The 24824-nt window shown below is 42.6% G+C and overlaps 1 protein-coding gene across 13 annotated transcripts in view; it reads left to right on the top strand.

Annotated features, from left to right (window-relative positions):
• CSNK1G1 (casein kinase 1 gamma 1) overlaps window positions 1–23858 on the top strand; it is a 153680-nt gene extending 129822 nt beyond the window's left edge. For 8 of the 13 annotated variants that reach the window (XM_027123277.1, XM_027123279.1, XM_027123280.1 and 5 more), the window contains 3 exons: window positions 6108–6218; window positions 10648–10754; window positions 17884–23858. In XM_027123277.1, the coding sequence (XP_026979078.1) occupies window positions 6108–6218; window positions 10648–10754; window positions 17884–17938 (273 nt within the window). In that variant the 3' untranslated portion in view covers window positions 17939–23858. The other 5 variants (XR_003436395.1, XM_027123282.1, XM_027123284.1 and 2 more) reach the window with 5 other exon arrangements.
• Window positions 23859–24824: the final 966 nt, after the last annotated feature.

The raw sequence follows: 24824 nt of genomic DNA, 5'->3' as shown, positions 1-24824 counted from the left end.
AGCAACTAGGCCCGTGAGCCACAACTACTGAGCCTGCACGTCTGGAGCCTGTGCTAGTGAGAGGCCCGTGCACCGCGATGAAGACTGGCCCCCGCTTGCCACAACTAGAGAAAGCCCTCGCACAGAAACGAAGACCCAACACAGCCAAAAAAATTAATTAATTAATTAATAAGGAATAAACTAATACTGTAATTTCAAGATGTTTCCCTCTATCCACCTCCCCTTTAAAAAATATAGATAGATTTTTATTTAACCTTCCAAGAAAAGTAAATTTTAAACTTTTCTTCCTACTTGTTTTTTCTATTTCCACAAAGAGCCATCCTGCCTTGTTTGGCAGCCAGAGTAGGGCTGGATTGTCTGCTCAAAGGGAAGGGTTTGAAAAAACACAGCAGGATCTTGCTGCAAAGCAAGTTCAGGAGATTGTATTAGTTCTCCTCCATCATGATGGGATTTTTCAGGGAAAGTTTGCTTTGCTGGTCGACTGACCAGCATACTGAATTGAATTGAGTATCATTTGGTTCCTAGATACAGTACTAGAGCCCAAACATGGTGGCCAGAGAACTGCATTTAAACTCACCTATATTGAATCTGTCTGGTATTTTAATACCAGGTGCTTAAGATCAATTTCTTTGAACATTAATTTACCCAGCTAGAGAACTGTAATTCAGTCATGAGTTTGGGTAGAATAAATGTTCCTAAAAGCTAGATCCACTCAAAAGGATCCCAACGGGTTAGTCTTTTCTGTCATTTTACCCTTGGTATTTGTCCTTTCCCAGTTCCAAAGATGGTCAATCTTGCCATGACTCAGGTTCCTCTTAAAGAATTCTGCATTACCATTCATCAGGAAGACGATGAAAACTCTACTAGTTCTTCCTATTTCTACCCGGCAAAGCTTCCCTTGCATTCGCTGATCAAATTCGATCAGGAAGTAAGTCCTGCCACTATCCAGATAGCTCATATTAAAGTGCAGTACTGTCGAAGGTCTTATGCAGTGTGTTTGTTCGACACACAACAAAATATATATAAATTTATATATATATATATATATATATATATATATATATATATATATATAGCATATTGCATTGATTAGCACGTGCATGCAGCAATACACTTCCTTTCAGAACCTCTAGCTTGTGACAATCCTTACTCAGGTAGATGCTACACAAATATATACTACTGTGGTTCAGCAGTTTTGATAGTTTCTCTTTTCTCCCATAGACCCCTTTTATTTGGTAGATTTTCTGTGGGCATTTGAAGAAGGGGTACTTGACCTAAAAGGTTAGGGAGAACAGATCTGTTTTGAGGTTGGAAAGAGTCATATTGGCCATCGAGAATTATTAAATTCTACCAGACATGGTATCCTACCCCTGATAATATTGAATCCTCAAATATTACTTATTCATTTTTATAGGACCAGCATATGTTTAAGGGAAAGAATGTCATATTGAGTTCTGAAGAAGATATGTCCCAATAAAAGAGTAGTTCAGATTTATTCTGTTTGTGTCTAGGCTCCAAGGGATTAGATTTAAGTCCAGTAGCCTTAAAAAAAAAAAAAAAAAAAAAGCTGATGAATTTTCCATTCCCTTCCTTTTACAGAGTACTTCTTTGTTTTCAGCGAGGTTCAGAGTTTGCTAGTTTAAGGAGCAGATGAGTTTGCTCAGCGATCACTTGCCTACTTCTGACCCGTGTGTGATTTCCTGACTTGCTGCCTGCTGTCTAGCAGGAGCTCAGGTGTGGAGATTGCACACTCACCCTGCCCCGCTCCAGCACAGAGCTCAGTGCAGAATGAGCTGTCCCTCCTCATTTCTGGGACCTTAATTCCAAGGGGGATATTGCAACAAGCAAGTGCAAAACGGAAGTGCAGTCCTTTTCTTAGCTTCTCCCACTCTGTGACCTAGTCTTTGCTGCTCACCTCTGCTCCTAATTCTCTATTCCATATTAAAAGTTTTCTTCCTCTGTCTGTATGCATTGTTCAGTATTTTGTATATCAGCATATACCCTGTATTCTGAGGCACCTCCTTGTAGGAGGTGATTCCAAAGTAATCTTACCTAGATAAATCATCATTCCATAGGGGAGGTGTCTTATGCCATTTTGAGTAAGAATAGGGCAAGATTTGAGTAGAGAATTTCAAACCTCTAGGATGGTTCCTGTGATTTTTTTTTCAGAGCTTCGCAGAATTGATGCTGCCGTCTCTGTGGGCCTATATAGTATTGCGCTTGGAAATAATCCTTCCAGGTTCTTATCAGTGATTTTCAAATATCGCTGATATTTGATCAAGTTTGTAGAAAACAGGAACTCACTATTGGTACACCTGACAGATTGCACGTAACAGTCCCTGTCTGGCAGAGGAAAATTGGTTCTATTTCATGAGCTTAATGGAGGAGTTTTTGATTTTGTTAAAGTATACACTTTATTAACTTTACCAACTTTTTTTCATTTCATACCTGAGGTCTAACACATAATATAGTGTACTTAATATACTATATTAAAATTTTGTTTAATCTTGGAAGTGTGGTAAGACAGAATGTAGTCAAGTGTATTTATTACTAACCTTTTGGTACTATTCAGTCTCTATTCTTGTTAATTACAGTTGAAGACTGTAATTATATAAGGAGGCCTAGAAGACTGACATGAGAGGCCAAAATGTTCTGTATAGATGGCAACTTTTAAAATATTTTAAGAGCCATGAAGTAAAATGGATAAAATCCATTTTATGGATGCAATCAACATTAATTTTTCAAAATAACTTTACGTAAAGAGTAGGATTTGGTGATCTGTTTGTTACAACAGGAGGAAGATATTTGCCTGCCTTCTGCTTCAGAAAAGTAGCTTTATCTCCAATAAAAATTTGAGAGAATTTTCAAGCCATAGATGGAACTGGTTATCTGAGGTGTTTTCAGACTGTATTTTCTTGCCCTCCTGTTAGTGTCGTTCTCTGTCTGACTGTGAATCGCTGCCAAATGATTGCTGGGAGAGACTTGCTTCCTCTGCCCTAGGCACATGTGGTGGTTTTGACTTTTTACACTAGGCTTCTATGTTTTCCCTTAACTATTTTTTGTAGCTTTGCCTTTGATTTATGTTCTGCTAGGTTGCTGCTTTTTTGATTTCCACATTCACCTACTAGATAGTAAACTAAGCATTTCCACGCAGGTGATGCAATCACAGCTGAAGATTTTAAAGCATTATCCCAAGGAATTCCCACTACTTGAGATTCCTGCTCCTGCCTTTGGGGATTTACACACTCCATTTGGACCTTTGCCTTTCAAGTAATGCAGAGAGATTGGTTTTGTTGAATGACTCTTCTACCCATGGACGCTCCTGATTGCTTTTTAGATAGACATGTTGCATGAATGATTTTTAAGAATGAAGGGTTTACATGCCGATCTCCTCTGCTGGTTTGCTTGGTATAACTGGCTCCTGTGCTGATTATGCCTAATCATAACCTCTGTGTATACAGCATTGCCTAGAGGACCTTTCAGGAACAGGTAGACTAGCAGAATTCTGTAGTTGTGAACATTCCTTGGTTTCATTTAGTTTCTAGGCACTCAGTTGCTTTCTAAAACTGGCAGATGAACACTTCTGCTACATCAACCTCTAGATACCAGTCCAGGCCCTTAAATTCCAGAAAAGAATAGCCATAGAGTTTAGTATTATGGTGAAAGTAGTTCCCAAAGTAATAAACCAACAACCCCAGGTTCAGGTCTGTCCCTTGGTTTTGTTGCTTTCAGTGGATACGGAAGGCGTTGGAGAGCAGTAGAATGGTGCCATGTGTTCTTTACTTGTCACAGTGCAAGCATTTATGAAGCAATCTGGAATGCTAGCATTGTTTTTCTTTCCTCAAAAGATAAATAGAACATTGCATTGAGGATGGAGATGGAGTGTAACTTCTGGGCCTTTGAAAAAATGTCTTGCTATTTTCATTTAGACAAAAATGTTAATTATTCCAACAAATTACCTATTTAGCTAGAATTAATATAAACAAATACACAGCCCAGGGAATCAGACAGTAGCATCAAATCAGACTTCTGACATGTATTTCAGTAAAAATAGAAATAATAGCTGATCCAGCTGTCCAGGGTTTTGTTAAGCTTAAAAGCATATGAGTGTTTTACATACGTTTCATCTGCCCTAAAAACAAATGCAAAACAGCGTTCATGAGAGAAGTAATTGCACTGAACATGTATCATGGAACTCAAAACGGCAGCAAATGACTTATAAATGTCTGGATATTTTTTAAGCATTTAAATTTTTTGAGAACAGACAATTCTATGTAGTAGTTTAGGAGCTTAAACAGTCTACTTAAATATTACAAAAAACTCCTAAAGTCCTAGAGAGAACTGAAGAGGCTATCACTAATAGATATTAGTTATAGATATTACTCATAATATTAGAAGAACAGATATATTCTCAAATCTCCAGTAGTGAGAATAAATGAGATTAAGTGCTCTGAGATATGGATGTTGGTTTATAAAATAGTTATGATTATGTTATAAACCACAGTCTTATTTTGGGAAAACGAAATTTTTTGAACTTCTAAACTGAACTTCTCGGCAGAATTAATTGGGGTGGGGAGATATTTTGAGTAGCTTTGATTCTCTCAAATGTGACAGTATAAAACTAAACTCCTCTTTTGTAAGAGTATATAGCAAGCAAGTTAATACAGTTGCCTTCTTACAGAATATGCTCATTCCCTGAGGAATATCAGAAAACGTGGCCAGGATCTTTTATAGTGCTGTTACCCATGTCACCTCATATTCCATTACTTAAAGAAGATGAGTAAGTTGTAGCTGGTGTACGATGCTTTTTTTGAATGGGAAAAGCCTTTCTGATGATTTATAGATGAGCTTTAAACAACTCTTGTCAATGAGTTACAGAAGGGCGTGAGTGAAATGAAGCCTCAAATTACTACTACTTCGGTCTTCCTTTTCTTTTTTATAGAATACAACATTTATAGCTGTGAACATTTCTAATATTTATAGCATCCTTACTGGTTTTCATGCAGAGCAGCAATATCACGTCCCAACCCCTGCTGCTGTTTATATCAGCAGCAGTTAAAATTTGACTTACTAATCCCTCATTGCTGCCTCTCCAACACCTCATTTTTCATTTTTGTAGAGCCTTAGGACTGTTACAGCTGAGCATCATGATGTTAACACCTCCTCAGCCATCTGGCACAGGGGAAGAGGCACCTAAACAGATTCTTCAGAACAAATATCACATAGGAGCAAGATCAGAATAGTGTGAGATCTAAAAAACAGGTAAAGAAGGAATGAAGAGAGCCTGAATGACAGCAAAGATGAAAGCAGAACCCAACGAGGTTTTGAATTGCAAGCCCTCCTTTTGCTGGGAAAAGATCTGCCTTTTGCTTTATAGAAGAAAATAGTTCGTAGTAGTCTTATCTAAACTTTTTCTAATTCCAGACTAGAGGCTGTTAGCTAGAGGAATCTGAAAAACATTGTAGCCTTATTTCCCCCCATCTTTTCATATTCTTGACCTGTGAACCTGCTTTTGAAGAGATACTTTGTTCATCCTTTTAAATAAGAAAGCATATTCCAGCTACTGGTCATTTTATCGTAGTTGAAAGTCTTCTGGAAGTTTATGTTGAGGGTAGTGGGCTCCCTATTCAAGGAAAAGGCGTATTACCTTGATTCCTAATGCTGGGAATTTTCTATATTGACTACTGTCTATTTAGATAGATAGTTAATTAGTGAAATGACTTGTAAGTATGATTATTCCTTTGTCCAACAATCCTAACTTTCTAAATTGGGTCTGCTTAGTGGCTACTGAAATTTTACTAATATGGAAGCTGAAAGGTGATTCCAGCTTTTGATAGTTTTTATTTTTTTTAACCTCCTCTTTTGGTGATCATTGTTTTTCTGTGTCTAGGCAAGGATGGTATGCTAGAGACAATTACATGTTGGCTCATTAGGCTGAAATGAATGTAGCCAAGCTATCTTTTTCTCAGTGCTTTGCAGCAGTTGTTCAAAATCCAAAACAAAAACAAAACCCTTAGGGACACTAATGTACTTGATTTTGATATTGCTTGCTGTTGCTTCACCTTTCCTTCCGTATCTTGCTCTCATGCTTCCTAACGCCTGAGCAGACTGCATCGTCAGAGCGCCGAGGAGAGTGGGAAATCCAGCCCAGCCGGCAGACCAATACCTCGTACCTGACGTCTCACTTGGCTGCAGACCGCCATGGGGGATCAGTGCAGGTACTTACGGCCTTTATTGCCTTTTCATGGCCCTCCCAGCTTAGCTGGTAGAATGTTGGCTTGCTTCTGAAACCCAAGTTCCTTTAGAATGGAAACTTACAGCAAGGTTGAGCTGCTTTTATAGTGAATTGAATATCTCTGTGCTGATTTTCTACCTAGGTGGACTTGTAAGACTCACTTGTTGAGATGATTCTGGGTAGTTGTCATTGACTAAGAAATATCTATATGACTTCTGATACTGATTCCTGGTTAAACTAATCCTACAACCTTGATCCACTCATGATAGACCATAAAATAACGTCAAGGTAGAAGTCTGTTAGTGTCAAGTCTGGGAACTGCAAAGAAATATTTAAAATAAGTATTTTGGCGATAGAGGACTGCATATGTAGCTCATTCCATGATGATATATGCCCTAGTACGTAAGGTGAGATTGTTCATTGGTCCAACTCAACCGTTTATGAGTGGGAATCCAAGAAGTTGGGCTATTTCTTTTTTTCTCCCTAGAATAAGTGTGGTCTTAGAGAATTATTTCTGATTTCATTTGGACTGTTTTGAATCTCTATTCTCTCTTGTACTTAAGAACACCTTGCATCTCTTAATTTTTCATATATGTCACTATTTTAATAATCTTTACCTGAATATTTTTCTCATAGTGGTAAGTGACACCACCAGTTGGGGCACACAGGTGAACCCAGAGCTACCAAATGTAAATTCTTATAAAGGGATACGCAAGCCTTTTTCACATAGAAACACATCTTGATAGGCTGATTGTTTAGGATATGCCTTTACATGGAGTGACTCACTGAAGATTGTGTTATTCACAGGAAGTTAGGAGACAGTTTTGTCCTCTAAACCAAAAATGATCTCATAGGAACATCTCACAGGTAAAAATGATGGATTGAACACACCCACTTCTGAAATAGCACTAAAAAAATAAGGAGATTTTTTTTTTTTTAAGGTATAAATCCATATAAGAATGGAGAAAACAGGCTTCCCTGGTGGCGCAGTGGTTGAGAGTCCGCCTGCCGATGCAGGGGACACGGGTTCGTGCCCCGGTCCGGGAAGATCCCACATGCTGCGGAGCGGCTGGGCCCGTGAGCCATGGCCGCTGCGCCTGCGCGTCCGGAGCCTGTGCTCTGCAACAGGAGAGGCCGCAACAGTGAGAGGCCCGCGTACCGAAAAAAAAAAAAAAAAAAGAAAAAAAGAAATTAATAGTGATTGCAGCAAAATAAATTGTCAGTATTCCAGATATACAAATAACGCTTACTTTTTAATTAAGTTATTCTAAAATAATAAATGGAAAAGTATAAAAATGATAGTTTCAAATACTAATAATTTGTTACATTCGTTAGGTTCTTTACAGTTTTTCAAATTGCTTTTTTTCCTAAACATCATTCTATTTAACTACCATAGTAATTACAAGGTAAATAGGACGAAGGTGGTTATCGGCCTAATCTTACAGAATTAGAAACCAGGGCTCAAAGAGAATGTTGATGGTAGAGCTAGGCCTGGAATCCAGCTCTTGGGTCACCTACATTAGGTTTTTGTTCCACTGTTCATCTAGGCAACTGTTCAGCGGTTTGACGAACTGTACCTTCAACCTGAAATAATTAAGTGGATGCTCTAGAGACCCAGATTAGTTGCCATTGATTCCCAAGTATATTCTAGGTTAGACAGCTGGTGGTAAGGTTACCATTTGTGCCTGATTTGTTTGAGACCAGATACTCATGGATACAGACAAGATGTCTAGTCTGTAAAATGGGGATAACCTCTTCTTCCTTAGATTGCTCAAGGACATTGCTTGTGGGTCAAGCAGCAACATAGTAAGGAGAAATTAGAGAGTATGAGACATGCAAAACACTATAAGGAAGTGCTGTGACCCAAAGTCACCAAGTAATTCACAGCGGTGATGCTTACTATTGCTTTGTTCACATCAGTAGAGGCCAAGACATTTTATTTAACATCTTGTCTAGTGTCTGAATTGTCTACTAAAAAACTTACTGTGATTTCTCCTTTAGCCCTTGTGCTCACAGAATGAATTTACCATCATTATCACTAGTGTGCAGCCAGAATGTGCCCACAAGAAGCATATATAGGCTGAGGAAATTAACAGGACAACATTAGCCTGACAGGCTGTGGTTTCTCCAGTCTGTAAACATTCTCTCCTCAACTTTTCATTTTGAAATTTTTAAATCTACAGCAAAGGGCTGGGGCGGGGCGGGGGGTGTGCAGTGAGCCTGTGTGTATCCTTAACCTAGATTAACAAATGATTGACTTTTGCCATATTTGCCTTAACTCGGGAGGGGTATGTTTTCTAAACTATTTGTAAGTACATTTTATCCCAAAATACTTCAGCCTGCATCTCCTAAGAATGAAGCCATTCTCTCATGTAACCAACAACACCATTGTCATATCTAAGAACATTAATAATTCCATAATAGCTAATGGACAGTCATATCACATTTCCCCCAGTTGTCTCCAAAATTAATTTTATAGTGTTCAGGATCTAATCAGGGTTCTTGCATTGTATTCGGTTGTTATGCCTGTTGTCTTCTTCAATCTCTTAGTCTCTTAATCTTTTAAAATCTATAACAGCCATCTCTGTGTTTAAAAAAAAATAAAAAGATTTTTGAGGCATGTCTTTTTTGAAGAATCCAGGCTTGTTGTCATATAGAATGTCCTGCATTTTGGATTTGTCTGGTTTTTTTCCATCATACTTAGATTCAGATAAAACTTTTTTTTTTTTTGGCAAGAATACTATGTAGATAATGTTATGTAGTATTCATCATATCATGTCAGGAGACAAATAAAGTTAGGTTGTTCCATTGATCAGAGATGCTAAATTTGATCACTAGCAGAAACTTGGGTCTCCCCTGGGTTAAGTCCAAGTTTAATATTGTATGTTTCCTTGACTAACTGTACAGCATTGTTTTAATTTTTTTAAAGCTTGTATAATTAATAAGAGTAATAAATAGTTCTGGTTTAGAAATAATGGTGGGTATAGACTTCTGGTAAGTAGTATTCACCTTGTCTACCCTTTCCTCAAAGACTCCTTATACTAAACATTTCCTTCCACCTTCCTCTTTGTAAGTGTGCAGGAAATTTTTGCAAATTAACTGCTAATGAGGACCCCAGATCTAGAGGGAGATTAGAGTAAACATTTATGGAGGGAGAATAACAGTACTATGAACATTTATTGAGCCATTACCGTGGACCATGGCACTGGGCTAAGCACTTTCTGTGGATGGTCTGCACAGTAACCCAGTTAGGTAAGCAGCATTGTTTGCCCATTTTACAGATTAGGAAGCTCAGGCACAGAAAGAGTGAGATCTTGCCCAAGGACCCACAGCAAGTAAGTGGTGGAGCTAGGGCTCAGAGCCAGGGCTGAGTAAATCCAGAGCCCATTTCTCATCTGCTGCACTGTGCTGCCTCCATTACTGTGTACCAGCTGTTGTACCACACACTGTCTCATGCATTTTCTTGTATAATTCTCACATCAGTCTGTAAGCAGCAGTCTCATATAGATGAAAAGTTACTTACCCGAGGGCGTATGGTATCTGAACCATTTATCCTATTTTGTTGTTCTCTCCCATGTTTCAGCCTTTTAACAGCAGAGTAGTTTGTCCAGCGAGGTCCCTTTTCCCACTTCCCAGCACCCACATAAACAGGAATCATGTGCTGGAAATGAAAGCAGGTGACAGAAGCAGCTGCACAAGCAGGAGAAGCCTGATCGGTTCCACCTAACCAGATGACAGGAGTGAGAGCCTTCAGTTACAATTCGGGGACCGTCAGTGAGAAATGGGATGACAGTGAACCTGAAATAAAGGTTGTTGAAATAAGACTGGTCTTCCAAGGGAAAGTGTTTCCTTACTGTCTGCTGTCTCACCAGAGAGGATATGGCAGTCTTAATTGAGTAACTTCAAACCGATGGTCCAAAGCCATGAAGAAATTTCTGAAGGAAAGTGTGATTGCTTATAGTTTTTGATGCTCACTATTGATTTCCTTTTTAGAATTTTTTTTAACATCATCACTGAGTCTGTATATAATTATAGCATAATAAACTGAGAGGAATAGAATTAAAGACAGTAATATGACCAAAATTTTTTTACGATTTTTGTGAGGATTAAATTGATATACACACACACACAACACAATGTAGCAGAGTTCCTAACACAGAGTAGGCATTCAGTATGAAAGTTATCATCATTATATAATTAAATCATTGAGTTTTGTGTTCTCACATGATACGGGTCTGGGAACATTCCCTAAGTTAGGACATTTAGCCCCCCAACCCAGGAAAACAAACATTCCAAACACTGCCTGGCTGTCACCTAAGCTAGAGACCAGATCTCCCTTAGTGACCCTCTGTGGCACTGGCAGGAGGCTCCGATTACCGCGGTGTCAGTCACACTCTGTCCTTCTGTTTCAGGTGGTTAGCTCAACCAATGGAGAGCTGAATGTCGATGACCCTACGGGAGCCCACTCCAATGCACCAATCACAGCTCACGCCGAGGTGGAGGTAGTGGAGGAAGCTAAGTACGTTCATCTTTCAAGGGGGCTCTTGAGTTATAGGTTGAAAAGCCTTTTCTCTGTCTCTTCCTCTCGTGTGCTGCTCATTTCAGACTGGATACCTCATGCTTGTGCCCACAGCTTTCTTCCTTTGGCCATTTTATTTTTTGCATGGTACCTTAAGGCTGCTGCTGCCCTTCTTTAGCTGTGATTTCTGAGAAGAGAGTCACATTTTTAGTCCACGTGGATGAAAAGACATCGTGAACTAAAAGAATCCTGGTATGAGAGCTACAGCAGATAGCAGTCCTGAGCCTCTTGGGGCCCTGGAGCCTCTTGCTCCCTAAGGGACACAGAGAGAAATCTACTTGTCTAAGCCATGGGCCATGCTGAACAGCATCTGATTTCTGGTTCTTGGCTAACCACTTTGCATCTATAGTCCTAGACAGGGGTCTCAGAACCCTTTTGTTCTCACTTAAATGATTCTGACTTCAGAGAGACTCAGATAAGTCAGTCAAGAAAAATAGTCTCTGCACCTGTTGAATGAAAGAGTCTTGGGATGGAGAGGAAATTACACTAATCCCAAGAAGGTGAAGAGGTTACCCCACTCCCTTTTCTGCTTCTCTTGCATGTTAATGTCTTGCCCTGCCCCTACCACCAGCCCCTTGGTGCTCTCTGCATGGTCTGTGTTTAAACTCTTAGAAAATGGGGTAGAAGGTGAAATAACGGCTGATTCTGCGGCAAAAGCAGCATTTCTATCACTTCTTTCCCTTTTTGCCCCACCCCAAATTCAGGTCCAGATTTAAACTCCAAGGCAACATGAGGTAGGGAGAGAGAAGTCCTTCACCAATCAGTAACTGCTGCCACACCTGACATGGATGACTTTTCTTATAAACCCTTTGGGAACATCCAGGCTATCCCAGTATCTTGTTTTCAGAAGCAGGCAACATATTTATAGTGATATTGTGCCTTAAGTGATCTCTTGAGCCCCCAACTAGCCTAAGTACAAACCAGAACATGCTTATGCCTCAGTAAAAGGTAGAGGCTAGTCAAGATCTGCGTTCTTCCAGATACAACTTTTCATGGTTGTCCCCCTGCCCACTCCTCTGCTCTGCTGCCCATCTATTAGATGAGCTCACTTTCCTTTCGAGAGGTCGTTTCCTTTAAAAGCCAGGACTTGAGGATTCCTACCCAGTAGATAAAAAGCAACCGAGGGTGACTTGGACTCTCTCTTGTTGAGTCCCTACTGACTGTAGGCAGCTTCAGATGCTCCTCTCCTGGTTAATGTAAGGCCCTAATACGTAAGGAGGACAAGGGAGTGGGGGGTCAATGCCAGGAAGAGACCATTTTTAGTAAAAGGAAACATGCTCCCTATTCTCAGGGGCTTTGGAAGTTTTAATGGTTCTCACAGTTTTTCAGTTTCCATGACAAAACTTCATTCTCCCACATAAACAGTGTGGTACTCCTACCCTCTGAGTTCTCAACCTTGGCTGCACTTTGGAGTCTCCTGGGGCATGTTAGAAAATACAAATGCCTGAATCCTGGCTCCAGAGATTCTGGTTTAAGTTATCACGGATGTGGCCTGAGCATCAGGAGTTTTTAAAGTTCCGGTGATTCAAATATGTCGCTGAGGTTGGGAACCGCTGTACTGGGTCTGATGGCAATGTTTGTGGTCTGATCCAAACATTGTCTGGGCTTGAAAGATGGCTGCGCCCGTTCCCATCCCCACCTCACTCCCAATTCACCGTTGCGGCTATTACTTTGAAGGCCAAAAGTTGAGCTCTGGATTTCATACTATACTTTGAGTACCAGGATTGAATTGGGCTTTAGTCTTATAATATGCCCTATACAGAATTATCTTTGAACCCATTTATCTCATTTCATTTTGGTAAATGTGTACACTAATTGTGTATGTAAGTGTGGTGTTTGTGTTCTGTGTATAAGATAGGGGACCAGTCACACACACAGATTTCAATCTGGTGTGTTCTGTTCTGGTATAATCTAAATTCTAGATGTAAAGAGAATTTAAAGTCTCCCCATTCAGCAAAGACCACTGTGCCACGTGTGAGCCTTCTGAAAGACGTGGAAACCAGAGGGGAGCAGTCGTATTTGACCAGTTGTCATCCAAAAGCTCATGGCTTAGGACATTTTGTGTGGCATTTCCCCCAGTGGTTTCATGAGCTACCAATCCATCTTGTCCAGGGAACCGTCAGGGCACAGCCGTGTGTTTTTCTTCTTGGCCCTTCTATGTATTGGTTGGGGGCGGGGGAGCCATGTGTCCATCTGCTTGATCACTTTCATGGGAAGAAGTCACAGCTAAGAGAAGCACAGGGCATCCCACACAGCTCCTCATTGCACACAGCTGTGATGCCATTTGTCCATGCAGCCTGCTTGTGGGAAAAAGGGGGCTGTTGCCTACATTAAGATTGAGCTAGAGTACTGGGGAAACAGTGTGGAAACCACTTCCCAGCTTTTGATTTTGGGTTCCTCAGCCAGCTTGTTTCGTGTAAAGGAGGAGAGAAATAACAGGGTCCCGTTTTTTGTTCTGTAAACAAAATAAACGTCTAACTTACCTTTTCTCTAGATATAGGACACATGTGCTTGTTTAAGGGTGATTGGAAGGGTAGTGAGGCAAGGCAAAGCTTTTTGGCTGACTTTTGTTATGGTAAGAACACAGGAATTTTCGGTTATCCACTGACTTTAGCTACAACTTAGCAAGTGTGGACCTCATTTTCTCTGAGAATTAACAAGAATGGGATTTAGGCCTTTTTCTGGCAGTTATACCTTAATCCGAGCAGTGACCCTCCTTGATAGTCACCTCCTAATAAGATAAAGTGTCTCTTAAGCTTGTTTTCCCCTCTAGAGAAAGAGCTAACTGCTGGCTGCATTGGTCAGGCATGTTGGTCTTATAGAAAGGCTAGGGACTTCTCTTTCCCTCAGAATATTTGGGAGGTTAGCTTAACAAATTGCACGGTAAGACTTCATGTGGGAACCAAAATGGTTTGGCCTTGGTTCCTGATTGAATTCTTACAGGCAGGATCATATGCTCTTTCTCCTGCTACCTTCCTGGAAGTTGCCCAGGAAAGCCCACTCTTGGGGCTCCCACCAACTCTTTCTGTTTTGCCTTAGCCCTCACTGAGATCCAGCTCCCACCTCGATGCTTCTATCAGGCACCTGCCCCCTCCACTTTAGTGTGGGGACCAAGTGGCCTGGGCCTACTCACCCTGCCTTGACAGAGGAAGAAACTAAACACAGACACATACTGCATGTTTGCATGGCTCACAGGGAGTCGCTTCCATCTCACCTCTGTGGACTAATATCTCTCTTTCTCTCTCTTCCTTTCTGTGTTTTTCTCTTTACACACTCTGTAGCTGCCTGAAAATGCTCAACCTGTGGTGAGTCCCTCTCTCCAGTCCACATGCTAGGGGAGCGGACCAGGCTAGGTTGGGATTGGCAAAGCCAAACAAAATGCCTTAGGAACACTCAATGGCTCCCGTATGCCACCTTGTGCCATACCCACCCAGACTGGGGAACTAGATCCACAAGGTGGGGATGGGCAGGCCTGTACCCAGCAATTAATCTGTTCCTTTTTTCTTTCCAAACCCACCACATTGCAGCCTCCTCCTGTCAGAACAATATCCCACAGTATCCAAAATTGTCTCTTCATTTTTAGCTGAGTGAATTTTTTCTCAAATTAATACGGCTAGATATTATCAGGCAGAGAGGGACAGAGGTAAGAAGACCAGATTACTGTACCAGTTGTACAATCAGAATCTAATTATTCCTCACAACTCCAAGGACAGTTGTTGCCAGATAATGTCACATTCTGTGGCTTGGTCTCTAACCTTAAAATTAGCAGCTTTGGAAAAATCTGTGACTTTTCTTTTTGGTTCAGCTGGTTCTTCCATCTGTAGAATATAAGTATCTCCAAATAAGAGAGCTGCTTCTTGGGGGAGAGATGGACATTTTGCTGTTGTTGTTGTTGTTTTGAGTTTTTTGTTTGTTTTTCATTTATTGTCTTTTTTTTTTTTCCTTTTCTTTTCTTTTCTTTTCTCTTCTTATACGAGCATATAGCGGGCCAAGGGCCGACTTGGCTAGTGAGACATTGGAGTCTCTCTCCCACTCCTGGAGAAGGTCCCTTGAATGCACTTTTGGGGCAGCATGCGGGTCTTGAAGGGGAAGCCCTGGCGGCTCCACGTTGGGTGGGGCATGTTCTCACTGTAAGGCAGTGCCCTCCCTGCCTCGCTTCCTGGGCATTGCCTGTGAGCTCCAGGTGCTCGTGAGCTGATTGGTCTGCTGTGGTCTGGAGCCAGAACCTCCTACACTGCACGTGTGGGATGATATTCCGTGTGGTGATAACAGTCTGCTGGCCTCTGTGACTACCTTGTTTCTATTGGTCTTCAGTAACTGAGTTGGGCACCGGTTTCTGTACCCTAACTCTCTAAGCCAAGTTGTCTACAGGGTTTCCCAAGGGACAGAGATGTATTGAAGATAGCAATTGGGTTTTATGGAGATAGAATTTATAGTATTACAGTATCAAGGAGTACATTTGGCCTATTTATTTAGCAAACATGTGTCTGTGTAATCTGACATCATCGTGGTCTGTTTTTTCCTGTGAGATGTCAGTCACATGATCCTGACTGCAAATACAGGGCCTACTTTGTGCTCATCCACTCTGTGCTTGGAACTCTAGGGGGTCTCAAGGCCTTCCCCAAAGAGCTGAGATGCAATCTACCTGGAGAGATAAGACATGCATGCTTGAAAGGACACTTTTATGGTATTGTCCCTTGAGAGGTCAGTGTTGACAGGGATGGTTAAGGAAGACTTGATGGATACTGTGGGGCTTAAACAAGGCATTAGAGCAAGGGAAGAATGTATAAGTACAGCAGAGAAACACAGTAAAGGAATAGCTGAAGGGAGAGCCAATCAAAGAATCAGCTGGAAGGAAACCTAAGACACAAGAAGAGTTCATCACTTGCCTTCAGTCTCTTCTGAGAGTAAGACATCTGTATGGAGTCAGTCAGTGGGCTTGGTCTGGGGTCTGACCAAGTTTCACAGGTCCTATTGCCGGTAGTCACCACAGAAACCAAAGAGTTGATTGTGGAGCCCGTTTCCTCGTGGGTAGAATTATTAAAAGCTTCTGCTACTGCTGAAGTTTTAACTACAGTATCTAGCAAAAATTAAGGCTCTAAACCACACCTCACACTCTCCTCCAGTCAGGTGAATTCAGCTTTGCACATCAGGTTATGATATGCTTATAAGTAGATATTAATTCTTATGACTTGCCTTGGAAGAGGTAAAAGAGAAATTGTATCATTTGCAACGGACCAAAACACTATTTCAAACTTTTTAATGATTGTTCTTAACTTAAAAACACAAAATCATCATCTTAGCATCCTCCAAAAAGCATAAGAATAAAAACTGACTTAAATGTTAGTGCTCCCTCTGAAAATCATGGTTAACAGGGAACAGGTAGCTAGCTCTATTGACGTACTGGTACTCCCATGAGATTTAATTCACCTTATTTAATAATTTCTGGACATTCAGCTTGAAAGAATGTCTGTTTTCTAAAGCATGTGTACAAAAAATGACCTTTTTAAAAAATCCTTCCCCAGGGATTCCCTTAAGGACTGAAAACAATCAAAAGTGTTGGTCATTTTTACTTAAAAGAATTTATTCAGCCTCTAAATACAAAGGACACTTTGTTTAGTGACTATATTGACACCCATTTAATAGTACATCACATATGTCATTATACTCTTAGAAAATCTTTTTTAAGACTCTCTTAAGAAGCTCCTATTTCCAACATCTCCATGTTTAATTCATTCAGTTATGCTTAAAGCCCATCATTTTGTCTGTGTAAACATCTATTTCTGCATTCTAAGAAGACACTTTCTCCAAATTTTTGATAACTAGTCCATGGGGTGTGGGAATACAAAAGGGTCTAACTAAAAAAGGGGGGAATCTTAGCTACAGTGGAGGACTTAGGGGTATGCGGAAGTAAGCAACAGCTCTTTATTTCTGTATGAATATTTTTGACATTAAACCCAGAAGGATTAGGCAAAAGACCCAAAGATAGTTTCTGAGAAAAGCTTTCGTCTCAAGGATCCAGCAAGTCTGAGTGACAATTCCAGTTTACTCCCCTCCATCACATGGCATCTTTGACTCATCCACCACTTTCTGCCCCTCACATTCTCATTTCCCATGTGTCAGCTTCCTGGAAAGGACATATCTTTTGCACCAGCCATGCCACAGCCCTCATCACCCCCTTCTGGAATAGTCGCTGCCTGAGCAAGAGGGGCTTCCTGTTCCAAAGACAGCAGTACAGAGCAGGTACCCGAGCTAAAGGCTGTGGCAGAGCTGTGGCTGTTGAAGGCATCAGGCCTCAGCCCCACCCTAAGCAGGGTCAGTCCTTGAACCCAGTCTGGCACAGCAGCAGCCTCGGGAAGCTTAAGTTGAGGAGGACCCTGCAACCCGATGCTTCCTGGTGATCAACTGTGGCGTTGATCCTCTCCAGATGAAGAGGAGGCTATGCTGATTTCAGTTAAAAGATCCTGGCTCACACAATTAGGGTCAGGGCTTCTCCTGCCTATGCCAGGTAGCTAGCTGGCTGGGGGCGGGGAGGAGATTAGAGAGAATCCTTAATCCTTTCATTGGTAGCATGTGAGAGCCTCCTAGAGTTCCAAACATCATGCTTTTCTTGGCATTTGTTTGCCTTAGTTTAGCCTCCATACTCACTGACCTCAGAAGTTGCATTAAATAATTTTGCCCTCTGTATGAAGGGGCAAACAGTGCAGGCTCTTCTCATGCAGCCCTGAGGACCCCAGCCTTGGTTCAGTATAAGGGAGGATGAGACTTTCAGGTTGGGGTGTTAGACTGAGAAATAAGCCTTCTTCATCCTTCTTCCAAAAATGCCTGCTTCCGCCCTGCTGCCTAGCCTGCAGCACTTAGACGATTAGGTTTGGAATAAAGCAGCCCTCTCCTTTGGCTTTCCTGGCAGACACTGCCCACTGCCTCCAGTATGTGCACTGTAGATGGCGGGCGACCCTGTGGGTGGGTGCCGGGGGGAGTTCCACCCCTGCAATAAGCAGAGGCAGGCAGAAATCTGTTGGCAGCTGCGGGCCTCCCGCACTGACTTGTGGTCTTCCTTGTGCTCCAGGTGCTGCTGCTTCTTTAAGAGGAAAAGGAAGAAGACTGCTCAGCGCCACAAGTGACCCGTGCCTCCCAGGAGTCCTCAGGCCCTGGGGACTCTGACTCGATTGCACCCGCAGCTCCTGCCATTTCTCATTGGAAGGGACTCCTCTGTGGGGGAGGGTGGAGATCCAAACCAAAAAGAAGAAAAACAGATGCCCCCAGAAGGAGCTAGTGCAGGCAGCCAGGGCCCAGTGGGTCAGTGGCCGCCCCTACCTGCCTGAGGCTCTGAGCAGGTCCCAGAGCCACTGGTCCTCCACTGCTTACCCTTGGGGCTGCCTGGTTGACTCTCCTTCCTATTGTTTACAGTGAAGGTGTCATTCACAAAAACTCAAGGACTACTATTCTCTCCCCTCCCCTTAGTTTACTTGCTCCTGGTTCTTGCCCCACCCTCAACCCTCTCCAGCATAAAAGCTAATGAGCTGAAGGCTTTGTCTGCTGAAGGAGCTTGAGAGGCTGGGGGTGCGGCCAAGAAGGTAGGAGGGAGATGCAGGCCGAGGCTGGAGAAGAACCTTCTCCGCCCACCAGGTGTGTCTGGCAGTATGGCTCCCTCTTCCTCTGTGCCTGTGCAGCCTCCATCCCGAGCTGGCCACGGGGTGCAGGTTACTCCCTCCTTCCCTCTTGTGAAGTTACACTGTAGGACACAAGCTGTGAGAAATCTGCAGTCTACTGTCCCCGTGTGTTGGCGTTCTTAGCTTTCTTGACAAGCGAACTCTGTTCTCCAGACAGTAGTAGAACATTGCAAATTGTTCTGAGCAAAGGACAAAAAAAAACTGACTTTATTGCACTTTTAGTTTGTTTTTTTTTTTAAACAAAAAACATGGCAGATGCATATTGTGTCTGGTTATATTGGGAGTTTTACTTTTTTTTTCTGTTTTGAGGGGGATGGGGCCAGCCAAGCCATTCAGAGAGAACATGGGTCCAGAGGACATTCTCAATGGAAAGAGTTGGGTCTGCAGCACCCAGAAGAGGAGAAGCCAAACTCTGTGTCATTCTGAGTGAACTCTCAGGTTGGCAAGGAAACATACTTGAATTTTCATTCGTCTTCTCAGCTGCTGAAGAATGTCCCTACCAGAGCCTCTTGACCTCATCAGCCTGCAGTTTGGACAACCTAGCTCTCCAGCACATGGGATGAGCCAGCCAAGCCAGACTGTGACAGGAGACAGTTCATCCCAGAGAAGGAGATGCTTAACAACAAAAATCTGAAATATCTGTTTCCTCCACTGCCAGGGACTTCCAACTAGATAGCCATGTGACTTCCTTAGTGACTTGGGGGACAAAATTAGTGATGAAACAGCCACCACTGTATTGCCACTAGTGGACAAGAAGGAGGAAAGTGATCCTGCCTTCCAACTGCCAGAGGAACCTCAGGATTTGGCTCATCATAGGGCCAGGAAATAAACTTGGTCTGTACTGTTTGCCCCAATAGCTGAGTTACAGCATTTGGGCTGGCCTGCCTTATCAGAAACCAAGTACCTGCAAATCTTCTTCCAGCAGGTCCATAGCTGCAGGCTTAGGCCTCAGTGTATGGGGCTATAGTGAACAGGGGGGTAAGACTGGTTAGTGCTGGAAAATTCCTGGGGAAAGGAGACTGAAATGAAAGGTGTGAAATTATCCTCTCACTTGGACTTAGACTCCTTCTAGATGAGATGGCCACGCATCTAGAGCCTGTTCTCCCCGGTACACTCTCCACGTCCAGACATGCTGCCATGAAGGGTCTTGGTTCCTCATTCACTGCTTGAAAAGTCGCCAACGTATGGAGTTAATAGAACTTCTCGTGCTTGATTTTCATTGGAGATGAGCGACTTATCCAAACAGTGACTTCGCATTCCAGATGTGATCGAGGAGAAAGGATTAATTACATCAGAGAACGAGGTCTTGTATCTGGGGGTAGAGAGAGCTAACCATGGAGGGCAGTGGCTGGTGACTTAGTCTGGGGGGTTTGGGAACATGGAAATCATTGCCTCTGGCTTGAGATGTAGGGCTGTCTTTTGGACTGGAGGATGCAGACATACTTTCTGGTAGTTGGTATTTTCTGACGAGTCCCTTGATGTGTCTTACATGGAGCAGAGAGAGCAGCGGTAGCGTGGATCAGAGTTACTGGGCTTCACCTGTGTTCCACTGGTCCTTGGCTAGGAAATTTCACTTCACTGGCTTCAAATTTGCCTAGCTTATATAAAGATTGTAATCATTCATTTCTTTAAAAGAAAATTTCCTATTAACAGAATGGCTGGGAGATGCAGGGTCACACCGCTTCCCCACAAGAATTTTGAATATTGGGGTTTGCTTCCTTGACATTAGCTAAGGCACTGTCACTGAAACTTACATAGTTTCTCAGTTGGCATTTGGGTAACTCTTCTCCATTTGGGTAACTCTAATTTCCCGTATAGAATCTTTAACCTCCACATCCCTGTGTAGAAAAAGCCTTGCTTCTCATGGGAGGGCAAGAGGAAATGGTGGCAAAGTCCGGAGCATCCCTGGCACCCCTTACTCCACTAAGTGCCTCCCCACTTCCACAAAAAAGCAAAGGCAGTTACCAGCTTGGCTGCAGGGCAAGCCCTCTTGCAGCTGGGCTTGTGACTTTTTCAGGGTCTTAACTTTGTTTTAAAGGCTCGCTATTGCGGGATTTAACATGAGCAGTTGTGGGGTTCTTCCTAATGCACTCTTGTCACTCTCTGCCCCCGCTCAGATCTCTTACTAGATATTTTTCATAACAAAGGTGAAGAGCCCAAGTCCTGGCATGCACAGTAATGGTGACCTTCCCAGGGCCATTGGTACTCCAGGGTGGTTCCAGACCCCCGAGTCTACTGTGATCTTCCTTTAAAAAAGAAAAAGAAAATTTTTTTTTTTTTCTTTTTGAGAAGGATACCTAAGGAGTAATTTGGCCATCAGTTTCATCCCCATCAGGCCTCCCTCCTCAGCCCCGTTGCTGTTGTCGAGTAGCTGTATTCCTCAGCCAGGGCCTTGGGGTTGGGCACTCCCTCCACCTACCGCCCACCCAAATCCACTTGCTCTGTAGTCTTTGAGCTTCCTTCACTCCATAACCATGATACCTAGGGATCTTTTTCTTCAGGATTGATGCAGTTGCTGGGTTAGCATTAAGCACTAACAACATTAGGGGTTCTCCCAAGCCCTGCAGTCCTTCAGGCATTGCATCCTGAGCAGATTGAAGCAAGCAGGCCAGGAATCCACCAAGACGTAAGGGATCCTTCCCTTGTGACTAGAGCATGGCTGTGTCTGTGCAGTAAAGGTTGATTACTTGCTGTGCAGCCCTTGGCGTTTCCCAGTGATTTCACTCCAGACTGCTCTGCAAGGATGTGCAGAGCGTGCCAGCAGCAGCTTGCTTTCATGTCTGCCTTAATTAACATACTCCTGCCATTTTGGCTTTGTCTAGGAGGAAACGGTCTAGGAAGGTACAAAGTCAGGTGATGAGGTTGGCCTCCAATTAAAGCCCCATTTTATTTTGGGATATAGGGCAACGGAAGACAGCAGGATCCTGAGTTTTCCAGTAGAAGTGTTGATTGCCTCTTCATTCTCAGTGAACTCCAAGTTCGTAGAGACAGCCCCTGCCATTAGCCAGAAGAGGTGTCCATCGCCTCTAAAGTACCTTCCAACCTGGTTCACTGGAAATGTACCTTGGGAGTACATATTCAGTGTTGGTTCTCAGTGTTAGTAACCACTTCTGTTGTCAGAAATGAGTGAGGGTAAGGTTATGTCAGAGTGGTTACTAAAGATCATAGCCTTAACTTTTTTTTATGCAAAAGAGACAGCTTGCTCCCCCTCCAGTGAGCAGCACGGCCTGCATTTTTCAAAAATAAGTACTTCCATGGCAGCCTAGAAAGGATCTCCTCTAAGGAACTTGATCTTTCTTCTGATGCATCTCTCCCAAGTCTGCATGCCTCGTGTGTCGCAGTCACCTCTTCCATTTTCATATTTAAACTAGTTTTCATTCCCAGTGAGTTGCCCTGACAACATTGTCTCCAGCGTCAGAGCCATGTTAGGGCTAGAATTTCTCAGATCGGGAGCTTGCACTGTCATACAGCCAACACTGCCTTTGTCAGGCCACTGCCACCAATCCACCATTGCCCCAAGGTGGGCAGGTGAGTTCCAGAAACCCTTAGGGAGCCAGGATAACTTGGCACCCCATCTGGATTGGCCTGAGCAGCAGGTACTTGTCTCTGGGGTTCTTGCTTTTGCCAACTTCAGGGCTCCAGGAAGGTCCCTCTAGAGGTTGATGGCCAGAGTCTTCCCCGTGATGGGTTGGTAGGAATCAAAATGGGATGCCTGTGGTTTGGTTTTCTTGGGTGTTTGTTTGTTTTTAATGGGGGAGGGGAGTGATTTTGTTTCTGAATAAGAAAAAGAGGAAACCATGGCTCTTCTGAGGGTTTAAGCAGTGTTTTATCCACAAATAAGGAATCTTGGAAGTCTTTGATCAATTAAGCAGTCTTAAAAATGTTTTTCCTAATTCCTTTTGCAGGTGACTGAGTGCAAAAGAATAGGTTTCTCCATTGTATTCAGAATAGTAAGTAGGTTCCCTGGATATAGACAGTAGTAGTTGACATATTTCCTCAAAAAGCGACCAGGAAGTCCACTCCAGAGTTTGTTTGTAGCTCAGCTTGTATTACAAAGGAAAAAGTGAATGTGTACTCCATATATTTCTAGTTTGATTACCAAACTCAGTGTTATAAAGAAACCTCAGTTCTGTGGACAGAATTTATTTTGTTACTTTTCTTTTTTTACTTCTCACAATCATCTTTCCAGTGCCATCACCACCTTCAAAGCAGAGGGTTATCCATGGTAAGAAATGGGGATGCAGTGCAGTCGTCCCAGTAGCACACACAAGAGGACAGCTATCCTGACTGCCCCTTCCCCGCAAATCCCCTCTTTCAGAGCAGGTGAGACATTTTCAGTGTTCCTCTTTTTGAGCTCCAGACCAAATCCCAGGCCAGCCCTTACACCGAAAGCTTTTTTAAGAGGCTTATCAATCTGTTAGGAATGTCTCAGGAAGATGAGCCATTTCTTTGGCGGGGGGGTTACGGGGGACTGTATCTACAGATGGGTATGTGTGGTTGCATTTGTATGCGTGTGTGTGTGTGTCTGTGCGTGCCAGCACTCATCTGTATGCATTTCACTTCCATAAAGACTCACAGCCCACCTGAAGAAAAAAAACCTCACAGCCCAGGTTGCTGGGACCATGTGTTCCTGAATATTCTCAGAAGTAAACAAGAAACAAATGAGTTTCTCAAATTGGTGTGGCAGCAAGCTGGCTCTGGGAATGAGCCCCATTTATCAAGGAGAAGAGTAAACAGCAGAAAAAAAGATGAAACCAAAAATATTATAAGCCCCCCCAATGGAAAATAATGTTCATTCATCAATTCCCATTGGATGTATTACATGCTCTAATTTATTATATTATTATTTTGTCTGTTTCTTTAATCTTTGCCCATTGTACTTTTTAAAAGATGTTGGGATGTTGACTGCAATTTTTTAAGACTAGATAATGTATAAATCAGCTGTGGAAATCAGTTTTAATTGATGCGTGGATGTGTCTGATTATTGTTAAATGCCTTTTTTTTTAACCTTTTATTTTAGATACGTAATTTTGTTTCATAAACCCTGGCACTGGTCTGCAAAGCTCAGCTGTGAAAATGAAACTTGTAGTATTTTTAAACATGAATGTCAATTTCAAGTGTATTTGAAACGGTTCCTCCAGGAGAGAGATTTGTACACCATTAAGTAGAAACTCCTCTGCAGAGGAAGAAGCCCTCTTTGGAGTAAATGGAAATGGGTCTTGATATTATCTCAGAGTAGCCCATTTCCTAGGGCACCATGGAAAACACAAATGTGATCTTTAAGTATACCTCTTCTCCAATCTGGGGAGGAAAGGACTCAGTTTGCACCCTTTTTGTATGTACAATAAAATGTCTTACCTTTCTTGGCTAATTTTGCTTGTTTGGTTGGTTGGTTTCTCTGCTTTTAAGCTCTCCTGGTTCATTTGTAACGGAGAATCCGTCTAGGACTCTTAGTAACAAGGCTCCAGGAATGAAAATAATGCCTGATACTTTGGCATTCTTGCGTCATTCTTTTGGGTTGAACATTGACCTCTCCTGTGGGACCCTCAGAATGGGAGAAAATATTTGCAAATGAAGCGACTGACAAAGGATTAACCTCCAAAATTTATAAGCAGCTCACTTTAAAACTATTTCTGGGGCTTCCCTGGTGGCGCAGTGGTTAAGAATCTGCCTGCCAGGGCAGGGGACAGGGGTTCGAGCACTGGTCTGGGAAGATCTCACATGCCGCGGAGCAGCTGAGCCTGTGCGCCACAACTACTGAGCCTGCGCTCTAGAGCCTGCAAGCCACAACTACTGAAGCCCGTGCATCTAGAGCCCGTGCTCCGCAACAAGAAAAGCCACCACAACAAGAAGTCCCTGCACTGCAACAAAGAGTAGCCCCTGCTCGCCGCAATTAGAGAAAGCCTGCGTGCAGCAACAAAGACCCAACACAGCCAAAAATAAAATTAATAAAATAAAAAACAATAAATATTTCTGGTAGAATTTGGACATTCATCACACATACTAATTCCTGTATCCCTGTGGTTCTTAGGTGCTAGAACACCAGGAAGTTAGGATCTGCTCTGGAACAACTATTAAATGGCAGCTTTGTAATTCTGCTCTACTGATGAAGAACACCTATACAGACAGAAGGTATGACTATGATGTGCACATATGGCACAAAACAACTGGCAGTCTGGCCATCATTGGTTCCAATTCTTTCTGTTACTACTCAATTGCTACTTAACGATTTCTTCTTTCACTAGTAAAAAACACGTTTAAGATCAGCATGAGAGGGACTTCCCTGGTGATCCAGTGGCTAAGACTCTGTGCTCCCAATGCAGGGGGCTTGGGTTCA

This window comes from Aethalodelphis obliquidens, unplaced genomic scaffold (genome assembly GCF_003676395.1).
Source record: "Aethalodelphis obliquidens isolate GAN/ISIS:26980383/991018 unplaced genomic scaffold, ASM367639v1 scaffold26, whole genome shotgun sequence".
Taxonomy (NCBI): Eukaryota; Metazoa; Chordata; class Mammalia; order Artiodactyla; family Delphinidae; genus Aethalodelphis; species Aethalodelphis obliquidens.
The sequence above is the reverse complement of the archived record's forward strand: the minus strand, read 5'-3'. Positions and strand labels throughout refer to the sequence as shown.